The sequence below is a fragment of the Mycteria americana genome, chromosome 5 (genome assembly GCF_035582795.1).
Source record: "Mycteria americana isolate JAX WOST 10 ecotype Jacksonville Zoo and Gardens chromosome 5, USCA_MyAme_1.0, whole genome shotgun sequence".
Classification (NCBI taxonomy): Eukaryota; Metazoa; Chordata; class Aves; order Ciconiiformes; family Ciconiidae; genus Mycteria; species Mycteria americana.
In genome coordinates, this window is record NC_134369.1 from 49,892,390 (window position 1) to 49,917,215 (window position 24,826).

A 24,826-nucleotide genomic window follows, 5' to 3' on the forward strand; every position below is an offset into this window, starting at 1 on the left:
GTGCCTTGGAATTTGAATAGAGGTCAGCAAAGAGATCCTGGAGAGATACCCATGTTGGCAGGTTTTTGCACAGGGCAACAAGAGAGGTGTTAAAAAAAAGTTTAGAAACCCATAGTATTTCAGTCTCGACGTATGGAGACAGGTCCTCCTCCCCAGTCCGTCTAGATCTGTGTAGTGCACTATGACAGATGGTGTCAGCCATGGGATAGTGCCATCCTGCCGATGGCACTTCTTCAGCAGACCCAGAGTGTCTTTGCTCCCTCGCAGGAGGAGAGCCTAGCCGAAGGCATGCCTCTTACTTTGGCTGCCATTGCAGATGGAAGGAGATGCCAGTGCCCCTGCGACCTTTGTACTAAGGCTGAGGGAGGGAGACACACGATGGGATGCAGCACCCCCAGCTCCTATCATCCAGCTACAAACAGTGACACCATTCTGCTACACTGGCACCACTTTAAGTTTGTGGACTAAGTCTACGCAATACTAAATCCACTAAATACTTCCTCTGTTGCTCTAATCGCATCGTTATTTGAGCAGTGCTCACTTTTAAGCATGTGCTCTCCCATATGTAATGGTAAATGTTGTCAATTTGTTTGTTTTGCTGGACAAGTGACAAAAACATAGAAAACACCACTGCGGTTGGCACGATTTGCCTAGCACATTGGAAGCCTAGGCAGTGAGACTAATGCTTGACTGGCATATGGAGACTGAACTACCTTCTTGTACCTGCCAGGGATATTCTTGAGAAGCAAGCTTAAGGCATATTGGCTAGGGAAGATAGGTAGTGGGGAAAAACTGCATACATGTAAGCAATGTCTATTCAGTATTTTCACAGAAGACTTTAAACATTGGTGTTCTCAATAAAACGCGTTTTATCACTGAAATTAAAAGTTGAGTGAAATGCAGAGTTTCTCTCCCAGAGGAGGTTCCTCCAGCCCACATTTGTTTTCATTGCTGCTGGTAAGATTTTTTTTTTTTTTTAAATGGAAATCCCTCAAAACTTCAGAAGTTAGTTCCTATGTAACATTCTGATATATGAAATAATTTGATTCAAGGAATTAATTATTGATCTGACCCTAAATACTCTGGACACAGTTTAACAAGAACTGTATTTTCCTGTCCAGTGCAGTTCCATGTGGTAGCTGCCCTGTAGGGCCCTTGTGTCCCATTCTGCCATAGGGGCCAGAGTATTTGGTCAAGCTGCTTTGTGGCAAAACCAGTCATGTGTCTCTTCTGATGTCAGGTAGGACGCTGACATTGTGTCATGTGAAAGTATTTCCCTAGAGAGTGCAGACCAAAGGTAAAAATGGGTCTCGCTATTGAAAGTAAATGCAATGCCTGGAAAATACTGTTTTATGTTATGCTAAGTTCATACAAAAGATTTTCTGTTAAGTTTTTTGGGTTGCAACGGCTTGAAGTGAAGCATTTCATTGCTAATTCTCTGTTAGGAAAATGGAATTCTGTGTTAGAACACCATCCTGATGGAAACATTCACCCAGCCGTACTAAACAGATCTATTTCCTGAGAAAGGCCTTTTGTACTTGGGACAACCTTAGGTGGATTTGAAATACAATGAAATTGCTAAGTGGAATGTTATTTGCTAAGTCATTGTCTGATACAGTTTTCAGCGTCTTGTGTAATAAGGTTCAAGCCTTAAATGATCAATGGGGCCATCCTAAAATAATTCCTCTCTGCTTTTCAGATGAAATCCTTAAGACACTTGACAGTAATCATTTCCTCACATACTCATCACTGAACCAAGCTAGACAGATTTAGCTTGTGCTAGCTAGACAAATCTGAGATTTCAGGATGCATTTGGGAGGAGCAGAGCATTCTGTAACTGGTAAATGTCTATATAAGCTCAATACAGAACTGAATGTAATTGAAGTTGGCTACTGCATGCTGGTAAATAAGCTTCTGTGATGATGATTTCTTTTTTTTCTTCTTTTTTTAACTCTAAAAAAGCTGTCAAACCTTCATTAGCTAGGGAGTTCATTTGTAAATTTAAGCTCTTTGAATTTGTGAGATATCAGAATTGTGTTAATATACGGTTTATTCTTCCTTTCTGTACATCAAACACTAGGAAAGTCTTTAGCTACATAGTAATTTCCTCTTTCTCATGTCCCCCCCCACCCCCCCGAATCATGTAAAATAAAACAGGAATGGACCATGAAAGGTTATTTAATCCTTTCCGCTTCCACTGTCCCAAGACAAAATCAATGACATCTATGTGAGTCTTGACGGCAATTTGTTTAACCTGTAATTAAAGGTCTCCAGTGATGGTTGCTCCTCAGGCAATCTCTTCCAGTGCTTCACTGTTCTTAAATTAAAAAAAATTCTCCTAACATCAATTCTAACACTTCCTTGCTGTAATTTTTCCCCATTATTTCTGGTCTTTTTCAGCATAGATACAAAGAACAGATTGTTCCTTTCTGCTTTGTAGCAGCCTTTTTATATTTGAATACTGTTATAATGTCTCCTTGCGGTTTTCTTTATGTTAAAAAGAAGCAATACTTTCAATCTTTCTTCTGTTTTCTAGACCTCTGGTTATTCTCTTTGCTCTCCTCAGGACACTTTCCTATAGTCTCACTCCTTTCTTGAAGTGCAATTCTCCAAACTGGGCATGATCTCCAGCAGGGTACAGCACTGTCTCCTCCTGTGTCTCCATACATTCCAGGATGCTTCATTCAATCCACCCCATGAATGATTTTCTGTGTGTGGCTATTAAGTGTTTCTTTCTTCTCTCGTTTGACCTCTGCACTATACAGGCTCAGTGTAGAACACAGAATTTCCTCATTATTGTATATGCATGCATGTTTGTAAAATACTGACATACCTCCTCTGTGCCCTTCTTATATCCAGGGACACGTCCAAGGTACAAGTTGCTTTTCAGGGCTAGCACAGGTATGCCTGTGGTTATGGCCTGTGGCACAAGTAAGGAGCATCATAGCTGGCTGTCTTGGCTTCCCTGTCCAGCAGCTTTTATTCTTCTCTGTTACTAGGCCAAATGGAGGTTGAATAGAACATGAAGCAAGAGGGAAGTTCAAGTTTGTACACCTGAATCCACAGTGAAATGCCTTAAATGCTTTGCCATGACACAAAGGTGAACTCTGCTACAGTCAGTTACTTTTTCACCTAAATATTGACATGTATCAGCTAGTTTTTAGGAACAGACTGAGAAATCTAAGTCTAATTTCTCAGAGCATTTCTTTTAGCTTTAGCAGTAAAGATGAAATCTCTCTTTGTCGTCACTTACAGCTTTTGGCTAATGAGCACTCCTGCAAAACCAATTCCATGACCTCAAGTTGGCCACCATGATGTGAGGAATATACTTTTGAAAATATTTGGGTTTAGGTGGCTTTCTCACCATTGCTTAGAAAATCAGTGGAAAAGTGATATTTTAAGAAATCCAGAAAATATACCTTATTTCCTGTGATCCCTTTCTTTGCTTACTGCAGAACTTGAAGTTTCTGTAGCAAGGAAAGAAGAGGACTTGACACTTCCACTGCAAAAGAGCATTCATCCTCAAATCATAGTCCATGCTAGAACTAATTCTACTTAATCTTACTGATGCCTATGCTGTGCGTTTTCGGTGGCTGAGGAAACGACTTTAGTCTTTGAGGCTAATATAGAATCCTTCAGCAGCATTTCTCTTGCAACTATAAAGGCTTTTCCCCCCTCTATACCGTGCCATGCCTTTTTTCACAAATAAATATATATAATTTCTAATGTTCCCATGATGTTTGTCTCAAGATAAAATTGTGGGGTCCCTTTGAAATCAAGATTTTCTTCAACAGTAGACCAAATGAATTAGCAGTCAGTGCATCCCAGCATGGAGGATGCAGAAATCCACCCACGTGATAATATAAATTCTGTCCTTATTGCTACCTGTTAAAAGGAAGGAATCCAAGAAGTAGGTCATTTCACAACTCTGCTTTTCTATAGTTTGAATGCTGCAATGCAACACCAAGGATAAGTAGGGCTGTAGAGCATTTGACATTTTAGTCGCTTAGCAATATTCATAGCTAGATCAAGAAGCAGCAGGCTCAGTATATGCAAAAATGTATTGTACAGCTCTAGACACATATTAGAACTTCAATAAATAGCTGTAAAGCTACTTTTTTTCCCCTAAAGTTTGGAATCTCTATCATTCATATATTTGGTTGGTTGTAAGGCAAAAAATCCTAGATCTTATTCCAAAAAGGCATAGATAGAAATGTTTGGTCTTTATCTTGGTATATTCTAAGGTGAAAGATAAGGCAGCAAGATGGACCTTGATCTGCCTTAATCTGTTTAAGCTTGCTCTGGGATCCCCCGTGAATGATTTGGGTTGGTGTTAACTCTGTAGTAACTGTGAACACGCTCTGATGTCCTGAATTCTCATGAGAAGCAGGTGCTTATTTTTGGCTTAAAGGATGGTTCTGACCACAGTGAAGTACTGGGTCCTCTGTTCTCAGTATCTGTTAAGGAAACATTCTCACTAGACCAGTTGAAGAAATTCCACCCTGCCCTTTTCAGCCCTTTTTTACTGGCACCTTGAATCCCTTTTCTTTCTCTTTCTTTATATCCTACTTCAGGGGGTGCTTCTCTGTATCTTCCTGTAAGTCTTCTGAAACGAAATCGACCTCTCTTCTTTCCTGGAGTTTTCCACAAAACTTGAAGTTATTCAGAAACTATAATTGATTTGTAAGGTGGAAAAAATTTTGTAGGGAAGCTTGAAATAGTTCTGCCTTATTGTTCAAGTGTTCTACTCACCATGTTGCTATTTTTAGCTGGGTAAACACATGTCCTTTGTTAAACATAATTCAAGTGAAATGTAGGATCACATTACTTTAGTCAACGTAGCACAAATCATATTTGAGTCTTATTTGTTTGGTTTCAGTTACTTATCATCCATGTTCGATGTATTGTTTTTCATGACAGGTAAATTAACTCCTTCAGTGTGGTGAATAGTGATTGTGTTTGTTTATTACCTGAATATAGTTGTTATCCCAGGGAACCATCAAATATGTTTAGACCAGATATGCACAGTCCACATACAGTCTTTAAATAAGTATACCAGCTTTAGTTACCCATCACTGAAGCCTTGGATCGCTGCATACATCGTCTGTCCCAAACACAAAGTAAAGTGCTATCAGCTGGTGTGTTTGTTTCTACTTGCTGGTCGGGGCAGGCTGGAAACACATAGTTCTGGTAAACCAGCTGATAAATTGTAATTTATTAAGCTGCAGGAACTTGTCTTGTTCAGTGCAGGTACCTTTAAGGGAGTCTTAGGCTCTAGGCTGAATGTCTCTCAGTTAGCCCTTCTGAGAAGCGATATGGTTAGTTGGTGAAGGGGCAGCCTATGACAGAGAAAAGCAGTTGGTGATACGCAAGATGCAGTAGGTGAACAACTTGGCTGAACTTCAGAGGTGCTCTTCCTAGCTAGCTAAACTTACGCAGCCTTCAAGTTATTGCTCTTTTCCTTGATGGTCATCTTCTAATTCGCCAGGCTATCAATGGCTATTCCCCTTTGGAGCACGCCTGTGTCCAGCCTGCACCAAAAACCATGTTTCCTGCTTAATAGCACCAACTTGGAGAGGACTTTTTATCTTGGCTACTGGCCAAGTCTAGCACATCATTTTTCCTCACTTTTGTTGCTCCCTCTCTATCTGCATCTTCACTTGATTGCAGAGAGATGCTTTTCATCATTGTGAAAAGCCATCTGATTAGAGCTCTCATTAACCCATGAGTGAAGCTTCTTATAAGTTTAGCTGGAGAAATTCCTTGAATGCTTCAGAATTGCAAAGTTGCCATTTTTAAGAAACCTCAAAACTAGATTGCCAATTTGTTTTAGCTCAGCTTAAAACAAACTCTTCTTTCTCAGCAGATTTAAAGGAAACCTAATTTACTGTGTATCTTTTTATCCCTCAAAATGTCTCAGATGTCATGGAATTCTACTGCTGATTATCAGAGACTGTGTGTATCTGGACTATCCCATCCTTGACCATCCATCTATAGTGGTGCAACTCATTACACAAAGGCACTGAACAGTCAAAATATTCCTCTGTTAAAGTGTATGTAGAAGCAGTCCTCATGGAAAAGGAAAAAACATTTTTTTCATTGTTCTAAGTTCATTTTTGGTATACGAAGTGATTTTAAGATTGGAAGCATGAAGGTTACTTTTCAAATGCTCTGTGCGTAGCTTTTGCTAGTAACTTTCTTCCCCTTTCTCTTTTCTACCTTTCTCCCTGGAATAATTGTAAAGTAGATGTGTATGTCTGTACCAGGAATCATCTCCTTGACTCCCTTAGGCCTCTTGACCTTCTCTGATACACATATAAGACACGGGATGAGCTTAAGCTTGTCTCTGTTTAAACAGGCAAGATTGGCTTTGTTCAGAAAGCCATCTGATAAAAATGGACAAATTTATGGGCACTGCTTTCATTGCTTTGCTTACTTCTAAGTTGTTAAGGAAGCCATGTGCCAGAGTGGCACTAGAAGACGATGTCCTAATGAGGTACAGCTCTCTGAGTCAGTCATGGCCTCATTTGGAGTTAAAGAGGTGTGGGTTTCAACCAGTATTTTGGTATATCCTGAAAAGCCCTCAAGTTAGTTCAGAGGTTGCTGGTAAAATGAGACTACGAGGTAGGAAGTGTTATGCAGATGATGGGTTCTACTGCTGGCAGACAGCTTCCTCAGTGAAACATGAAAATGTTTCTTCTCTGGCTTGCAGCAGATGAGTCTCTAAGAAACTAGTTCTTGAAGCTCATATATTTAGAACTATAGAATAGAGTTTTTTGTCCTAGCCTTTTTACTTGCCTTGCTTTTTAATGGTAGGTTGCAAGGTAGGATCACAAACATATAAAAAAACCTCACTGAAAGCACTGGTGGCCAGTCAGACCAGAACTGACACAAGCATCTTCTCCTTTAGCATGCAGTTTTAACGTTTGGGAAGGATGTGTTTCATCTATCCTGGAAAACTGCACTGAAGCATCTGTTGATTTCATTAAAACACAAAGATTCATAGGTTATGAGGCCACAAAGAGCTATTATGATAATCTAGGCTGATTTGCTATATAATTAATTCCTGTCTCACTATGTCTTTTAGAGAAAACAAGATACTATTTTAATTTAAAGTTTGCCAGTAGCAGAGAACACACCATAACCTGTAGTAAATTATTTCAATAGCAAATTACCCTCATGTAAAAATAAGTCATAATATTTTAAAATGTGAATTTCTCTAACTTCAGTTTCTAGCCCCCGGATCCTATTATTCCTTTGTCACATGGGTTGAAGAGCCCTCTATTGCCAAATTCCATTTTCTGCACAGGTACTTGTAGATTGTAATCGAATCACCCTTTAACCTCTACCTATTAAACAGACTGAATTTGAATGTTCTTCACTATGGGACATGCATTCCAGTCATTTAATTATATTCCCTTTTCTCATTCTTGAACCTTTGGTTTAACAATGGAACTGTGGATATCAGAAGCTGCCTTAGCTTTCCATTGCCTAAGCCAGAGATGCTGTTGTCTTTGTATTCCTCCTCAGGATTCACCTTGGTTTTACACCCAAGGATTATTTTTATCCTTTTGTTTACAGTGCTGAGAGTTCTGGTGTACCTGATTATACATCAAGATCTTGATGTCCAAATGTGGCTGTCAATGATACCTCAAGTCAGCTATGTGAACACTTGTACTTTTTCCTTAAACACAGGTGCTTTTTAAATCGCTTAAGCTAGGTTGTGGGTTTGGGATTTTTAAAGAAAATAATGTAGAACAACAAACACTTGAATAATAGAGATTCAGATTGGGGTGGATCTGTTTCTTTGAAAAGATTGAATTCAGAACTCTTGTGTCTATTCAGCACCCCTTCTCCTCTCTTCCCCAAGTCTTCCTTTGTGCTTGCTTTCTTGGTCCTTTCTTTCAAACTTGCTCTCAGATCCTCCATTGTTAGTCACTTTCTGCGTTACAACTGACTCCATGTAATTTTCTCTAGATCCTTTGAAAGTCTTCTGTCTCTAGGATTCTCCAGCTGTGGTACAGGTATGACTAATGAAATACAAGGCAGTCTGCAGCAAACCCCAAATAAACCCAGAGTTGGACCCTCTGCATTTCCCCAGAAGAGATGGGAATTGTTACTCAAGTATCAAATACGTGAAAGGGGGAGATGTAACCTGTATGTAGCTCAGCTGAGAGCTGGAAGCTACGTATGTGTATGTGATCATATTCCTTCTACCAGCAACCTGCAGAGGTTGCTGAAAGCAGATTGCTGAGTCATAGCTACGTATAACCCAGCACCAGCCATCAGTCATATGTAGGGTATTGTACTACCTGTCTGCTCCTCTCACATGTGGAAAGGCTGGGTCAAGGTACAGTTTAGAGGAGTGTTGGCTTGAGCAACTGTTAGTAGTATCCTATAAGCGCAGTTCTATTATGTTAGGATCATTAAAGTCACAGTTCATTCAGGCCTGGCATTCTCTTGCCCACCAAAGCAACTCCATACTGGGGTGAAACTGAAAATGCAGCGTTGCTCCGAAGTCGTACCAGTTGTACCCGTATGTATGCGCTGGCAGAAGGACTCTGTCCACAGGAACCCATTTCTAATTACCCTCCTTCCCAGGCTGTCCCTGAGGTGGGACAAGGAGTAGACTGTGCACAACCTACAATACATGTAGATTCATTAAGAACATGAGGAGAGCCCTAGTAAGCCTGAAGAACAGTCAATCCATTTATCCAGTATTCTGCCTCCAATAGTAGCAGGTGCAGGTGCTATTTAGGGAGAGCGTGTGAGCATGGCCACTATCAGTGGTGCACTCCCCTTATACTCCCACAGCATCCACTGATATTGGATTATTAGAAGGTCTGTCCCTTCCTTTTCCCTTTAATATCAGTGTGTGGACTTGCTGTCAATGTATCTTTCTGGTTCTTTTTGAGCCTGCTGATGCTCTCTGCTTCCATGACCTCCTGTGGCAGCAAGTTCCAGAAGTTCACTACCCTCTGTGTAAATAAGTACTTCTAAAAATCCATTTTAAACTGATATCCTACAAGTTTCAGCGAGTGCCTCTAGTTCTATTATTGCTGGATTTGGCAAAGTGCAGTTCTACATTAACCTTCTCCATCCTCTGTAAATGTCAATCATTTTTTTCTCAGTCCTCTCCAAATATGAGAGCCCTGGTCTTTTCAGGCTATCTTCATAAAGCATCTTGCTCCATCTTCTTAATTGTTCTATTTATTTTTCTCTGTACCTTCAGCTCCTCTGTTTCCATGAGATGCAGAGACAGGACTGCATCCAGTGCTCAGAACTAGCGTTTGTGGAAAGCACTGGACTTGCTGCACACACAACGTATGTGCAGAAGTCCCGGGCAGTCCAGATAGCTGCATGTGCATGGAGTACATCTCACACTTCTTATGTGTGCCTTTCCTGGATACAAAGATAACTGCAGATCATCTCTGCTGTCTGGCTGACGTGCACCTCGTTGTCTGGCAAGAGGGGGAGGCTGTAACGCACAGCCTTGCTGAGTCACTGAAAGGAGGTGTATGGTCTGTCTAGCAAGAGCATTTGACATGGTTAATCCGTAGAATGAAACTACTACAGTCCCGCAAATTGAAAATATATTTTATTCCTGTTGCAGATATTAATAGTCCTGATGTTTTTGAAGTTTGTGCGAGGGCAGAGCGCTTTATTGGGAATTGGAGCAAAACAAGCTATCGGGGATCAATACTGTCCTCTGCTGGGAGGAACTACAGCTTTGTGCCATGACTCCAAATGGGAATTAACAGCTGGCTTCTCCTTTCACTCTGATGTAGGGTGTTTTGCCTTTGCAACAGGAAAATCTGATGCTGTGCTGGCTGCACTGGGGAAGTTCTCCTTTAATGCTTAGCGAAAGCTGGAAATTCTTCGCTTGCTACAAATGTGTTGAATTGTGATTTCATTTCTTTTTCATCCTGAGGTCACCTACTTTAGCAGCTTATCCTTCATTCTCTCCCTCATTTGCCTTTTAATATTTACTGTACACTCATTTCTCTGACTTTCCTGTCCTATTTGTAGAATTAACAACACGTACCTCCTTTCCCTTCTCTTTTCATAGCAAATTGCTGACAACTCATCCTGCTAGCATTCTGAAAGCAGGAATCAAATGTGTGTGTACGTATATGCTATATGTAACAGACACAAAGTATTTTAAAATAATAACTCCTTAGAAGAAATCAGTATCTTCAGTAGTGTCGCAGAACATGAATTCAATCAAAATTGTGCTAGTTGCAGAAATGCTTTTGCTTGCTGTATGTGCCAGCTCTGGGTTTAGAAAGCATGGAAGGTGGTTGAGAGGAAGTACAGTTTAAAATTATTTCAGTTTTGTGCATTCTCCAGTTCCTGCCTCTGTGAGAATGGCACAGGGCAGAGAGGAGTCCTCTTTGCAAGGAATTAATTCTGTGTTAGCACAGAGAGCGTAGGTCTCTTGAAGCGAGGGTCAGCTATGCAGATATCTCCATAGCAAGTTTGTAAGTTTGTGCCTGTAGTGATCTAAGATTTCTTGGTCAGAGAAATTTTAAGTCTTTGGTTCTTTTTTTCTTGTAGCTCTTTAGGAGCCACAGGGCAATCACCAACAGTTCACAGCAACTTGCTTACACTTTTTTGCATCTCTCTGCTAGTAGTTAAGTGGGCTTATAGGAATAATAGAGAAATGGCAGTGGTGGTACAGAGTTCCCTGCTGTGGCTAGCAGAGATGGACATGGAGGTTACACTTTGTTATGTATTTTGTATGGGATTTATGCAAATATAACAGCATGATACCAGACACACACTGTATTTTATGTACAAAAGCTTTTACAGCAGAGTGGGCCTGTGGTAGAGTTAATCGTTCTCACTGTCCTTCAGTTAAATGTCTCTTCTGCCTGCTTATCTGATCTATAGTCATCGCAAAGTTCCCACTGCTGTCATTTCTATACATACTCCTGGTTGTGCTCTCTCCCTCTGTCATCATGTCAGACTCTTGCATGATCTCCTTTCTGCTCCCCACTGCCTTTTGGGAGAAGTTTATCTCCCATGGCTGAAAGTAATTGAGGTATTTGTACTGTATGCAGGATTGATGTATGATATTTTTCCTTGTGTCTGGCAGGTTGTTTATAAGAATAACGACATTCGTCTGGAGCTGTCTCGCTTGGCACGGATTGGTGATACTAAGATGAAGATCTACGGGGAAGTGAAATTCGTATGTGAGAATGTGGCTACACTGGATCCCATCAGCTTTGAGACACCTGAGGCCTATATTAGTCTACCTAAATGGAATACCAAAAGGATGGGCTCCATCTCATTTGATTTCCGAACCACTGAACCCAATGGACTGATTCTTTTTACCCATGGCAAGCCTCAGGAGAGGAAAGATGCCAGGAGCCAGAAAAATACAAAGGTAGACTTCTTTGCAGTTGAGCTTCTAGATGGGAACCTCTACTTGCTGCTGGACATGGGCTCTGGGACTATTAAAGTCAAGGCCACCCAGAAGAAAGCCAATGATGGAGAATGGTATCATGTGGATATTCAACGAGATGGAAGATCAGGTAGAGTGATGACTTTTTCTTAAGTAGATTCATCTTTCAGATCCAGACCTAGGGCTGTGTATTAATTCTCAGAACCTTCAAAACCTGTTAGATATGAGTCACCTTCTTACAAAAACTTAGTGTTACTCCAGTGATGTTTATCCAGCAAAGCAAAGATGTAAATGGCTAGGTTTTTATTAAATGTTTAGTGTGAACTTTGGATAGCACATCACAGAGGCAATCTATTAATATTTTATTCACAATCTTCAGATATTCTGGACCTGTCTTTACAACTACCTACATAATTATAGTGATGACTTCTTTGTAGGCCATGGTGAGGTTTAAATCCTTCAGAACCATTATTATTTAGTTCTTGATTTGAGAAATTATCACTGATCTACTTCGGGTTTCTGTTCAAAAAGAAACTTAGTAGAAACCAAATGAAAACTTATTGCTGTGACCTAATATTGTCATCTTCTCCTGGATCTTGTGTGTTTAAAGAGCAGGGGTTTGGGACCTTGTCATGAGGAAAGTAAAAGTAATGGGCACAACCAGTAACAAGATTATGGTGACAAATTAACATTTTCATCCTGTTCTGTTTCCTTTAGTATCTTGTAGTTTTCAGTTAGGTTTCTTTACTCTCTCTTGGATGCCAAATTCTAATCTTAGTATCTGAGTCAGCATTCAGTGGATGTCCCTTTTTTTTCTTGCAGCTTCTCATTTTCAAAAATGTGTTTTAGTTTATTTCTAATAATATACTTACCATGCAATTACCAAAAGGTATTTTATTTGTTTCTAGTGCTGGATATCAAGCTAACATACCCATGACGTACTCCGAAATTGTGTCAGGAAACAAAATGATCAAATATTGTAACTTCATCTTGAGAATATGTGAACAACTGTACTTTAATTCTTCCTGAGCCATTGGGATCTCAAAGCCTGTCCGTATATGCCTTCAAAGAGAATTTTGCTTACATTTGCAAGTGGATTTGGGACTTGTCTGGTGATCTCCAGATGATGGCTTTAGGTCCCTAATTTTATGTTTCCAGTTGCTGAATGCCATCAGTAGAGAGAACGCAGTGCTAGAATTTGCTTCCCTTGAGTTTTCAAAAGAGCTGACTTTTAGATATCATGCAAAGCCTAGCTGTTTGAACAGGTCTTTGCCTGAAGCTAGTTTTTTCTTTGATGATGTGAGGAGTTTCTTTGTATTTGGCATGGTGCTCTACTAGGACTTAATATGTGTGGTTATATATTGCTATCTCCTAAAGACATCGATAGGAACATTTTATAAAGGAAGCCATAAATAAATAAATGGAGCTTTGATTTCTTTAGAATTGCTAAAATTTAATTAACTTCCAAGGATAAACTCAATCAGTTGCATTCAGTACTGCCTTCAGTTTTGTTGCTCACTTGGGGACTGTCTGGTCCCTGGAGAGGCAGCTGCAGAAGGAGAAGAAACAGAAATGACACTAAGCTCTCTGCTAAGAAAGTTTGTAAAAGCCTAGGAAGAGGGACACACATTCATTTGGACTAGGAGGGTGTGACAGATGGCATTGCTACTTGGTGGATGAGACTGTAGGACTGACTTGTCGCTTGGCAGGGAGGTTTGTGATGTTCTGGACACTGATTAGAGATAACAGATTTTGAATTAAAAGCACTTTGCTCAACAAGAATGAACACATTTGTACGTTCTTGTCTTCTCTTTTTTTTTTTTTTTTTTTAATTGCATTTTCTGCTGCTGCTGAGTACTAGGTTAATGGTCCTAGTGACTGATGTCTTGTCTCCCCAGAAAACCAGCATACTGGAATTGATTTCTTCACACCATACCTTTAGCAAGCATCAACCACTCTTATCCAGTGGTACTTTTGGTAGGTGTGAGAAGGAAGTTCAGGATCTTTTCTTGTTTAGTCCTTGGCTTTTCTCCCATGTGCGGACCAGAGAACAGTTACACCTTGGAGATTTTTTTTTTTTTTTAAAATGTGGATGCCTGTCATCTAGAAACTGAACTGAAATCATGAACTTACTTAATGTAGGCTACAAAACAGCCATTTGGGTTTAATGAGCTAGTGACCTAGAGGTTCTGATTCTCATTATTAAAGCAGGGAGGCCTTTATTAGGTGTCATCTCTCCCCTTCTTCCCATTTCTGTAACAGTCCAAAACTTCAGGCTCTGCTGAGCTTAGTAAAATAGCCTAAAAATCCAAATATTCATTACTGTAGTATACTAAGGCAGGAGCACAAATACTGGGGAAGCATGGCAGTCGTGCTCAAATAACCTCTGGCACCTCTAGTCCCCTTAGGCTTTGTGTATGCTTTGGTCTGTGTTGGCTGCCAGAGCAACAAAAGCTGTTTTTTCTCTCTACTCTGACAGAAGCTGACAGTGTGGACGTGGACACCTAGTGTCCTGTAACCTTTCTGTCCTTGGGGAAAGCTCCTACAAAGCGTCCACCAAACCTGTCATGGTTTCTAGCTGGGGAACACTGAACACATTACACAAGACAATGTTTTCGGCTGGTCATCAGCTGCAGAACACACATGTTGTCCCACCCACTCAGACACTAAAAATCTTACTGGAAGGTTTGGTCTGTGATTGAATCAGTGCACTGCTTTGTATACCAGCTCTGCCCTCAGTAACTGGGGTCTTTTGGTCTGTTTGTTCTTTAGCCCTGCACAAAGTGCCTGAGGGACTGGAAAGGAGATGCTTACATGCTTCTGGCTTCTCAAGATGGGATTTGATTTACCGAAACAGAGTTGCAAACATGGGATTTGGGACAAAAAAAAAGGATGTCAGCCCATGTGACTGCTCCTTCCTAGGGTCAGTTCAGAATTTCTCCATCTCAGCAGCTTCGTCTTAAAAGTGCTGTGCATCTGAGCTAGTACCATCTCCTCACAGGAACAGTTGCAGGGTACAAAACACTGGCAGAAAGCTTAGGCTGCTGTCTAGCCTATTTCCTTTCATCATTGCATGCTCTTTCTCCAGGTTTTACACTTCTCCTTGGTATCCAGTATTTATTTTCTTTCAGGGGGTTTCTTTATCTTTGTGGCTTTTGCAGGTGGTGTTTGTTTTCTCCATAGTAGCAGCTGTCTGGAGCTCAGCCCTCCAGTATTTTGGTTTGTTCTAGTCTTTTGAGTAACATGTACTCCGCATGCTGCTTTTGAGGAGTAACAGTGGAGATGCTGGAAGGGGGGCTGTGATCCTGTGGCTCCGTGATATGCTGCCTTTACAACTGTAGGTGTATTGTCACATCTTCTCTTTTCTTACTTTGTAAAAGGGAAAATGTCTGTGGTGCTGCAGCTTGTTTTTACAAAATGATTCATCAAATAACTCTGGTTCTCTTTGAGCCTTTAATTTGTAATGCCTCTGTTGCTTCTGGCACTCTGCTGCCTCTGACATTATTCCTAAATTATTACTGAACATCACACACATGAAATACCTTGTGTCTGTGTCATATGTGCTGTTCTTTAAGAAGACACCTATTACAACTGAAGAAAAAGCATGTATACACAACTGCACTTTCTCACAGAGACACAGAATAGAGCTAACTCTATTAACTAAACTCTCCCACCTTATCGTAGGGGTGTATGATAAAAATGCAATGATGTAGAATTAATCTTAAAGCTTGGATAATTGTCTCTGAGGACAGACTATCTTAATGACAGGGTAATTGGATGCAATGATTTATAGCTAGGGAGAGTGAATTGCTGATTTTTAGCTGAGTGTCTGGTGGGCAGATGTCCCTATCACGAAAGCTTCTGAATGCTCTTCTGAAGAGTATGCTGCTCTGGGATGTGAGATACCCACGTTATGTTCCCTGTTTTTCTTTGGATGCACTGTCTGACCTTAAACAGGTCACTTTGCTTCTCTGCACCTGTTTCATTTGTTCTGATATATATTTCTGTATTATATGTTCTGATTATTTTATGTGCTGGGACAATTTCCTGAAATATATAGGAATGGCCTCAGTGCAGTATGCCCACATCTTGCTTGGAGCATATGGAAGCTACTGCAGTTTTAATAATAACTGTTCTTCAGAGATAACCTTTATCTTTCTCTACCTCAATTTTCCTGTTGGTAAAATGGAAGTTAGAATACTTAACTTTCTTTGTAAAACCATAGAATAATTTATTTTGGAACAAACTTCTGGAGATTTCTAGTCCAAATTCTGCTGAAATCTAGGCTTTCTTCTGGTTGCATCCAGTTGTGTTTCGAATGCCTTCAGGATGGTGATTCCACAGGCTTTCTGAGGCTTCTGCTCCCATGTTTGACCACCCTCATGGTGAAAAATGGTCCTTTCTATGGAGCTGGAGCTTCCCTTGCTGCAACCTGTGATCAGTGTCTCTTGTCACTGCACACTGCTGACTCGTGTTCAAATTGTTGTCCGCCATATCCCCAGGTCCTTTTCTGCAGAGTTGCTCCTTAGCCAGCTGGTCTCCAGCCTGTACTTACATGTGAGGTTATTCTGCCCCAGGTGTAGGACTTTGTATTTATTGTTGTTGATTTACATCAAACATTTCTATCAGTCCTTTGCTCCACCTTGTAAAGGTTTCCCTGAATGGTAGCCCTGTACTTCCTCCAATGCATCAACCATTCTCCCCAATTTGATGTCATCTACAAACTTGATGAGGGTCTATTTAGTTCCATCATCCAGGTCCAGCTTTGGAGGTACTGATGAAGTGTTTTCTGGAAGAGCTGTGTAGTGTGAATTAATGTGCTTTTACTTATCTTTTTTCTCTCCAGTCCTGATACCATGAAATTCCTGTATGTTCTCAGTAAGTCTTTGCTTTGCTGGATGAATGCCATTGAATAATGCTCAGTTTTTACATGTTTTTATTTAGCCATTGCATTGTTATGCTTGTGACCTTATAATGCAAGTTGGGATACAGACACATGATGATCAGACACTGCTTGAAAGTACTTATGGCCTGTGGTTCAAGAGGAGAGGGAGCTGTGTGGGAGACAGTCGCTGTTAGGAGTGCATTTGGGTAGGGAGGAATCTTCACTCTCCTGCGCTGAACCTTAAACCTCACTCAGTTATTGGGAAAAAATGAACTAGACTGAGGCTGTAAGTGAAAGTGTTGATGTCTCCTTATCCTCCTCATTTAGGTACTATATCAGTGAACAGCAGACGCACCCCATTCACCGCTAGTGGGGAGAGTGAGATCCTAGATCTGGAAGGTGACATGTACCTCGGAGGGCTGCCTGAGAACCGGGCAGGACTCATCCTTCCTACAGAGCTCTGGACAGCAATGCTGAACTATGGCTATGTCGGCTGTATCCGAGACTTGTTCATCGATGGACGAAGCAAGAACATCCGGCAGCTGGCAGAGGCACAGAATGCCGCAGGAGTCAAGTCCTCCTGCTCCCGCCTCAGCACCAAGCAGTGCGACAGCTACCCGTGTAAGAATAATGCAGTCTGCAAGGATGGCTGGAACCGCTTCATTTGTGACTGCACTGGCACTGGCTATTGGGGTAGAACATGTGAGCGAGGTAAGCTGAGTTTTCTGACCTCAGTTACACAGAGCAGAAGGTGTGCAGGAGAACTAGAACAAAATCCAGTGTTTCCATAAGACTTTCCCCTGCCTTTGTGGGTCTTCCCAATGCTAAGTTCCAGTCCCCACACTAGGAAAGCTTTCTTCTCTGTTTGTTTCCTTCCAGTCTTTTCCACCTTCATTTCATGAGCTTACCTTCTTCATCTGCCACTTCACTCCCTAAGCTTTTTGAAGACCTTGTCTTCAGGTTCCAGAGTTTCTTTGACTGAGTATAGTTTGTCTCCTGAGGCAGAAAATGTTGCTGCATGTGAGAAGTCTCAAGCAAATTACTGGAAACAGTACCAAGTGTGAACTTGAGTTATGGGGATTTTTCTTGCATGGGACAGATGATGTATCCCAGTTTTGTCTGGTCTTCCTCTTTTCTGCATGGTAGGATTCCCTTGATGGCTGTTTATGGGTAAAGCCAGCTAATGAGATAGTGTTAACAGCAACGTCTCCAAGTTCACCTCTGATAAGGCAAATCTGTAGGAGATGGTGGGAGATTCTCTGCATCTTATTCTTTTTCATTCTGACTGGTGATTTAAAGACACATGATTGGAGATGTGAGGCACAAGTAATGCTGGTACAGGCAGGCAAAACATATGTGTTCTAGGCCACATGGAAAGGAATTTACTAATGTAAGATATCTGAGCTATATACTTCTCAAATACCAGGTGGTTCCATTAATTGTTGTTATCCTTGTTGTGCTGGTGCCACACTCAGAATGAGGTAGGTGAGTGGTTTAAAAAAAAAAAAAGATGGGGCTAAGACTACTTAGAAAAGAAAATACTCCCTAAAGGGTGTTTTCTTATATTGAAACCAATCTTTCTGTTAATATTTGGCCATTAGCACTGCATTCTGGCTGAACTGCACTGACAGTGCACCCCAGAATTAACTGTAAACCATTAGCAGAGTCTTAGGGCTTTCAGCCCCTTCTTTCTATTACCTTACTTGGCACCATGGCCTAATGGTTATAGCATGCACCTTAGAATTGGAAATTCAGATATTTTTGAGCTTCTGCCATAAATATTTGAGAAGCTCCTTTCCCACTCAATATCCCCCCTATGCATTTTTTAATATTGATCATAGTACCATGCCACTTATGAGAAAGAACGTGAAAGTTAGGTACAGTGCATAAAATATTAGGCAGAATTGAGATTTGTAATTCATTCACTCTCCAGAGAATTTTCTTCTTTGCAGGAAGTTTTTGTTAATGACCAAAATTCTTCCTATAGACTGGATGAGGTTTTTAGGTTTTACAGCACAAGATCTATGATCATTCATAAAGCTTCTCACAGCCAGCAATTTGTAGCATGCTGCCCTAAGCAGCAATAGTAGTTAATTGCCAGTGGTCCTTAAAACAGCTGAAGCATCAAAACTGCATCCGTGCTGTGAGGACATGGGTGAAAATGTAAGATTGATGGGCATTGGCTATGCCAATGTCAGCTCAGCAGTTCTCTCTTATAGACTACATTGGATTAGAAGATTCTGGAAAACATCAGAGGTTTTCTCAACCACAACCGTGGGAATTGTTTTGGCCAATTGTTGTGTGGTTAGCTTTTGGACAGACATGATAAAAAGAAGCGCTACCATAAATGCATTGTTCCCCCACGAACTGCAGTTATGCTAGCCTTTGGTCTTTATTTGGTATTAGGAGTGACTAGCTCTGTGCTTCAGGACTTTCTGGACTCTGTCTCATGTCCATCTCCTGGACCTGGCTCTCAGAAAAGAATCCAAAGCTAACCAATGACATAAAGGACAGGATTCATCTCGGGTACCTTTTCATTCTCATGGTGTGACACTTGAGGATTATTGCAAGTCCTGACTTCAGCTGGTCTGTGATCCAAAAAGTGTTGGAAGGAGAAAAGTTGAGATGGAGACTGGGAAGGGAATCAAAGTGAGAGATGCTGCCGTGCCACAGTAGCACTTCTGATTAGCGACTAAAGAGCTGCCACAGGACCGGTGGGAGCCAGGCTGGTGTGTAAGGGGAGGAATGAAGAAGGAGCAGGCTAGCTCTTTTAATAAGAGACAGCTACTGACCCACTTTTCCAGTCTGCCATCTGTTATCTGTTATCTGAGAAGGGCTATCTCACTCACTTTATTCAGTCCTTAGACTTCTGTCATGTTAAAAGAGGGGGGTGTAAATCTTAGAAGGGGTTTGCAGCCCAAGATGTAGTGTGTAAAGGGTTAAGGGGCAGGTGAGCCTGGAATAAAGAATCTTCTATGCCAGTTGGCTACCAGGAAAATCACTCTTTATCACAAAGCAAAGCACATACTTAACGTTTAGTTACGTAACTGTAAAATCCCCCTAACATTTAGTTAGTAAAAATGCAAAAGATATACGTACAACTCCAGGGAGAGAAGCAGATCGTTCATTTGTTGTTGATGGTAAAGTCTATCTCCTACTTTCCAGGTGTAGCATTTCTACATTTATAATCCTGTATTTCTCAGATATTTTATACTTTGCCATATGAAGGACTGTTATACATCTAAAAGGGACTTGAAAAGGAAATGGATTGTGTCATAGTTAGAAAAGAGCTTTGGGTTCTTATTATTCATGGTGAACCAATACAAATACATGGTATTCAGGATGTCACATATATCTAAAACTTGTGGGAGTTTGTCCTGTCAGTGCAGTAACACCTCTGTATATTCAGCAAGTGACACTGGATGCAACGTAGACTTTGGTTGCAGTGATCTGCTTAGGCAGTACTTCTGTGCAGATGGAGAAACCTTGCTGTGGCTGCAGTTTGATAGGGCTGCAGTTTGATAGGGCACAGAACAGACAACTGCTGCCAAGACCTCAAATTCATTCTTACAGTTCCAGTATCTAATCGGCCATTCAGTATTGGCAGTGATGTAAGCAGACAAAAGTGTTTTCAGTCTTAAAATATCATAGCTTCTAAGGGTAAAGTAGTCCCTCCTTGAGGTAATTGAAATTGCATAGAAGAGATGGGGCAAGACATGGCAAAGACCAGTTCACGTCTGATGTGCCTCCCACCCAAGGCAGGGTATGTCAGGGAGTCAAAAGTGCTGGTAGGACTGCTCTGGTTCTTTCAGTAACTGTATGTTTTTCCTGTACTAATTAAGAAAGAATATTATTGGGAGACAAATCGTGAAGGCTTCTGTCAGGTATACTTACATTCAAGTCCTTGCGATAGAAACTGGAGTGAATGGACATCAGTGTTTGATCCTCAGAAAGGCTGAGACAAAGTACTTCACCTAAACAAGGCTCTCTTCAGTCTTCATAAATTTCACTTGATCTGCTTGTGAGATTGTGTTTCTCTCCAGCTCTGTAGCCAGTGACAGGTGACACAGAAGGGAGAGGAGATGAAAGTGCAATGGGATTCATGGGCCAGAAGTGCTCAATGCCAGGCTGTGAGGCTGAGCAAAGGCAGCAGCAAATGCTGGCAATTAGCTAGATGTGGTCCCCATTTCACACCTTCCACCAGAGGCCGTGCAGACCAGGTAACACACCTGTTAGTTATTTTCTTAAATCCTTGAGCTTCCCATTCTCTATCATCTTTCCATAATGATTCTCTATTACCCAGTCTAGCTCAGTGTGACAATGTTAGAAATCATATGTGAGAAGAGCCTTTTCGAGCCACTGTTAAAATTAAGGAGCTGTTATAAACATAGCAGCATTTGGACGAGTTTCTGGAGCTTCAGAGATTCCACAGTAGCTGTTGGAAGGGAGTGGCGGTATGGCTGTCCACCAGGCTAGGAAATAAGGCTGCTGGCTTTGCAAGTGGCATGAACTCAATTAAAGTAGTATTGTGACCTTGTTCTTTAGATGCCTCGGATAAGTACTCTAAGATTAATAAAGTAGAAGCCTGGCAATGAGGACCTGTGCTAAATGTCTACGTTCCTTGTGCAGTCCGTGGAGGGAAGTAGCTGCTTCTCAGGAGAAATTCAAAGCAATAACACAATCTGCTTGCCTCCTTTTGTTGATTTGCCTGTCTCCTTTTATTGATTATGTGGAGATTCTGGTCTGATAATTCAATATTGCTGCACTCCAGAAGTTAACTGTCTGTGCTGCAGAGGAATTGACAGTGCCAAACTGCCAAGGCTACCAGACTGACAAAAAAGAGGATGTCTTGTTTGGGGTGGGGACATAAAGCAAAGAAAATAGAAAAGAAGCTAACAGACAGGGGACAATCCCTCCTGCAAGTGATGCTCTGAGTGCCTTGTAATGTGATAACAATCTCACCTCCCTCTGCTCCCTGAGCTCTCCTGCACTCCTTTAATATCTGATTAGAGTACGTATGGTGGAGAGCAAGATTTAATCATGCCAGAAAGACTCCTAAACTGAAAGGCAGTTTTTGGGTGTCTTTGAAATGAATGACAGGCACAGCGAAGTGGATTTGTGATGGAAGTTATGATTGCAAGTACATATTGAGGCTTTGTACTGAGCTTGCTAGTTCTTGGATTGTGGTGTGTTGGGCATTAGGGAAAAAAAACCTTGGAGCTTGTACTCCTAGTAGTATTTAGTCGTTCTTGCATCCTAGGGTTTTAGAAAGAACAGGAGTATCAGACAACAGTGTCTGCAGCGCAGCTTCTCTGTTCTAAAGAACCTTGTTCTAACAGGTCTGCTGTTTTGCTAGTTAGTTTGAAATAAAGGACATAAAATATCTGAAAGCCTATGGGAATGTTTCCCAAATGCTTTCTGGTCATCAAACATAGGGCAGGCTTTGGGGCAATTGACAAAAAGGATCCTCCATTGCAATGGGTAGCACGTTTCCTCCTGTTGCAAGTGAACTACCTCCTCATACTGAACCCAGTAGAAATTAGGGTGAGTTGCAAGTCTTGTCAGCAAGAAGAGCTGGAGGGCTGTTACAGACATGCACGAGGGTGGGTTGGTGCAGCTACTGTGAAGGATCTTTAGTGTTTTTTAAATACTTAATGTCTTCTGTACCCTTTGGCTTCTAATTTGTTAGTATTTGACATCAGCTGTAGCATCAGATCACTTGCAGCCCCCTGTTAATTGCACTTAAGGTGTCAGAGGTAGGAGTTGGGATCTGGCTAATGGAGGATGATCTACTATTCTGTGATAACAAAGTACCTCCTCACAACCCATGGACTTTTCTGAAAAGGACCCCAAAGCCCTGGCATTAAACAAGCAGGAGGAGGGGAAGGTGTGTTGTAGTCACATTAGCAGTTTTCTGTAGCTGCAGTGAAAATGCCATGGGCTCAAAAAGGTGCATGAGGTCTGTTCTTTTGCGGATCCCGAAAGGTCTCTGGAGGCTTTCCTTCTGCTGAAACACCATGAGAGGGACTGCAGAGGGCTAAAGCCCAGGAAGGACACAAAGCAAAAGACAACTGAAAATCAGATCAGTTTAGGCCAATGAAAATCAAATGTTGCTCACTCACTTCTTAATGCTTTCTCCTACTTAACTGCCTTGATTGGAGTTTTGGGGTTTTTTTAATTAAGAGGTATATACTGATAAGAATAGAAAAAGCAGGTTGGTATGAGACTGCTGGCCATTTAAGACTGAAATAAAAGACACTAAGATTTAGATTTTAAACCTTTGAAGTTAATTGCTCAGAACTGGACATAGCCTGAGTTCTTTCCAGGTAAGAAAAAAAAAGTCTTATTCCAGCCCTTTCCTTGTGCTGAGCTGCACCCAGTGTTCATTGCAGCAAGCCAGAGATACACCACTCCAGTTCTCCTCCCAAGGGCTGGAACCAGTGTCGCTTCCTGTTTGGGTTTGCCACAGATGGACGATTAACACCCTGAGCAAACCAGGCTTTTTCTGTGTTTTGTGGCATACTCTTTGTGAACAGCAATGTACCTGCTGTTGGCAATGCTGATGCTGAGCACAGGGCTACACATTTTATTATCTGCCAAGTACCTTTATAGCAATGTTTGCTGAGAACAGTTTAATGACAACACACATCTGCCCATTATGTGTGCAATAAACGGAGATGTTGTAAAATTACTGGTAATAAGAAATGCTACAAAATCATTTACTATATGGTTTAAGTGCTGCATGCTTTTCTGTCTCAAGCACAGGTAGCAGCATGGATTTTTTTATTGTAGTGAAGATGTTTGATGATGATTATGTATTTGAAGGTTTGTTTAAAAAACCTCAAATGTGTTGATGCTTTTTGGACTGTCCAGACCTTCTGAGTCTGCAGTGTAATGCTAGATAACGGCTGAGAATAGATTTTCTTACAGGACTGATGGTTCCCAGGGGTGATGGACATATTAGGAGAAAAGCCTTTGCTGCAGTGTTTTAGTGCTTTTAATCCCTGCTGGATCTTGAATATTCAAATACTTTAGGAAAGTCAAAACATCAGAATAATTTTTATGATTTCATGAGATAAAGTGAAAGGTGTTAGAAATCAGAAGGTCTGTTCTAGAACTCATCTGTTCATTGACTTATAGCAGACAGGTCCCTATTGTACGATTTCCCAAAATGTCTCCAAACTGCAGAAAAAAAGATTCCATCTGAATTTAGAAAAAGAGTTCACGCAATCCCTTCACACCCATTTTAATTTGTTTCTCACTAATTTTACAGTAAAGTCTCCATTGAATATGATCTGAGGCATGTTAGCTTTTGCTAAGGGCATTTGTGCGAGAAGTCCACTTTCTTACTTGCCATTAATCCATTTGTTACACCTGTGGCTGTTCCCTCTATGGCTGGCCCAAGCAGCTACTACTGTGGTATATGCTGTACACAATTCTTCTGCTCAAGAAACGCAGGCCTGGGCTTTCTGTGCTTAGCTCCCTTGTATCTCTCCCTGGTGACTGGGTGTCAGAGCAGAAGGCTACTGTTGGTTGCCTAAGTGCTGGATTATTCTACTGTATTAGGCTTTTCTGATTCCTCCATCTCTGCATCCTTTCCTTGCCTTCCATGGGGTAACTTCTGTTTTAACATCCAACGAATTCCCAAGATACTCATGAGATGTGCTAGCTCCAGTAAGGACAGTGCAGCCAAGGTGGGGCTTGTAAGGGAAGAGAAACAATGTGAAGGAAAAATTTCAGAGTCTCTCACTTCTGTGGATTTATATTGTGATCCTTTCCACTCATCATAACTTTATCGTCCATAGATGTATATATTCAGTCAAAAGCCACTCTGAAGATATGTTGTTTGCAGGACAAGTGATGGCATTTGTTGCCTTGTAATGCCTTTATAATACCCTCAGTACAGAAGAGTGTGCAGTTAATTGTGCAGTCAGGGTGATTACATCTTTTTGGGAAAAGATCATTTCATGGTCTTTAGACTGTTGAACTTTAACTTTGAAGAGTCTCATTGATGTGACAATCTCCAACAGCATCTGCTGAGCAGCTGGGAAAATCTGAGACCATATAAAAATCAACTGATTGTCTCTCCTATATTTGATAATGACACGGGTATGATTTTTTTATCTGTGTGTTCTTTTCTGTTTCTTCATAGAATCATAGAACACTTTGGATTGGAAGGGACCTTTAAAGGTCATCCCCAATCCAACCCCCCTGCAAGAGCAGGGACATCTTCAACTAGATTGGGTTGCTCAGAGCCCCCGTCCAACCAGACCTTGAATGTTTCCAGGGATGGGGCCTCCACTACCTCTCTGGGCAACCTGTTCCAGTGTTTCACCACCCTCATTGTAAAAAATGTCTTTCTTCAATCCAGTCTAAATCTGCCCTCCCTTAGTTTAAAACCATTACTCCTTGTCCTGCCATAACAGGCCTTGCTGAAAAGTCTGTCCCCGTCTTTCCTGTAGGCCCCCTTTAGGTACTGGAAGGCTGCTATAAGGTCTCCCCGGAGCCTTCTCTTGTCCAGGCTGAACAACCCC

General features: G+C 41.2%; 1 protein-coding gene across 10 annotated transcripts in view; it reads left to right on the top strand.

The window, feature by feature from the left end:
* The window catches only part of NRXN3 (neurexin 3), a 983,905-nt gene that overhangs the window by 252,853 nt on the left and 706,226 nt on the right, over window positions 1-24,826 (top strand). For all 10 annotated transcript variants that reach the window (XM_075503346.1, XM_075503345.1, XM_075503342.1 and 7 more), the window contains 2 exons: window positions 11,099-11,537; window positions 16,620-17,003. In XM_075503346.1, coding sequence (XP_075359461.1) covers window positions 11,099-11,537; window positions 16,620-17,003 — 823 coding nt within the window. The remainder of the gene's footprint in view (window positions 1-11,098; window positions 11,538-16,619; window positions 17,004-24,826) is intronic.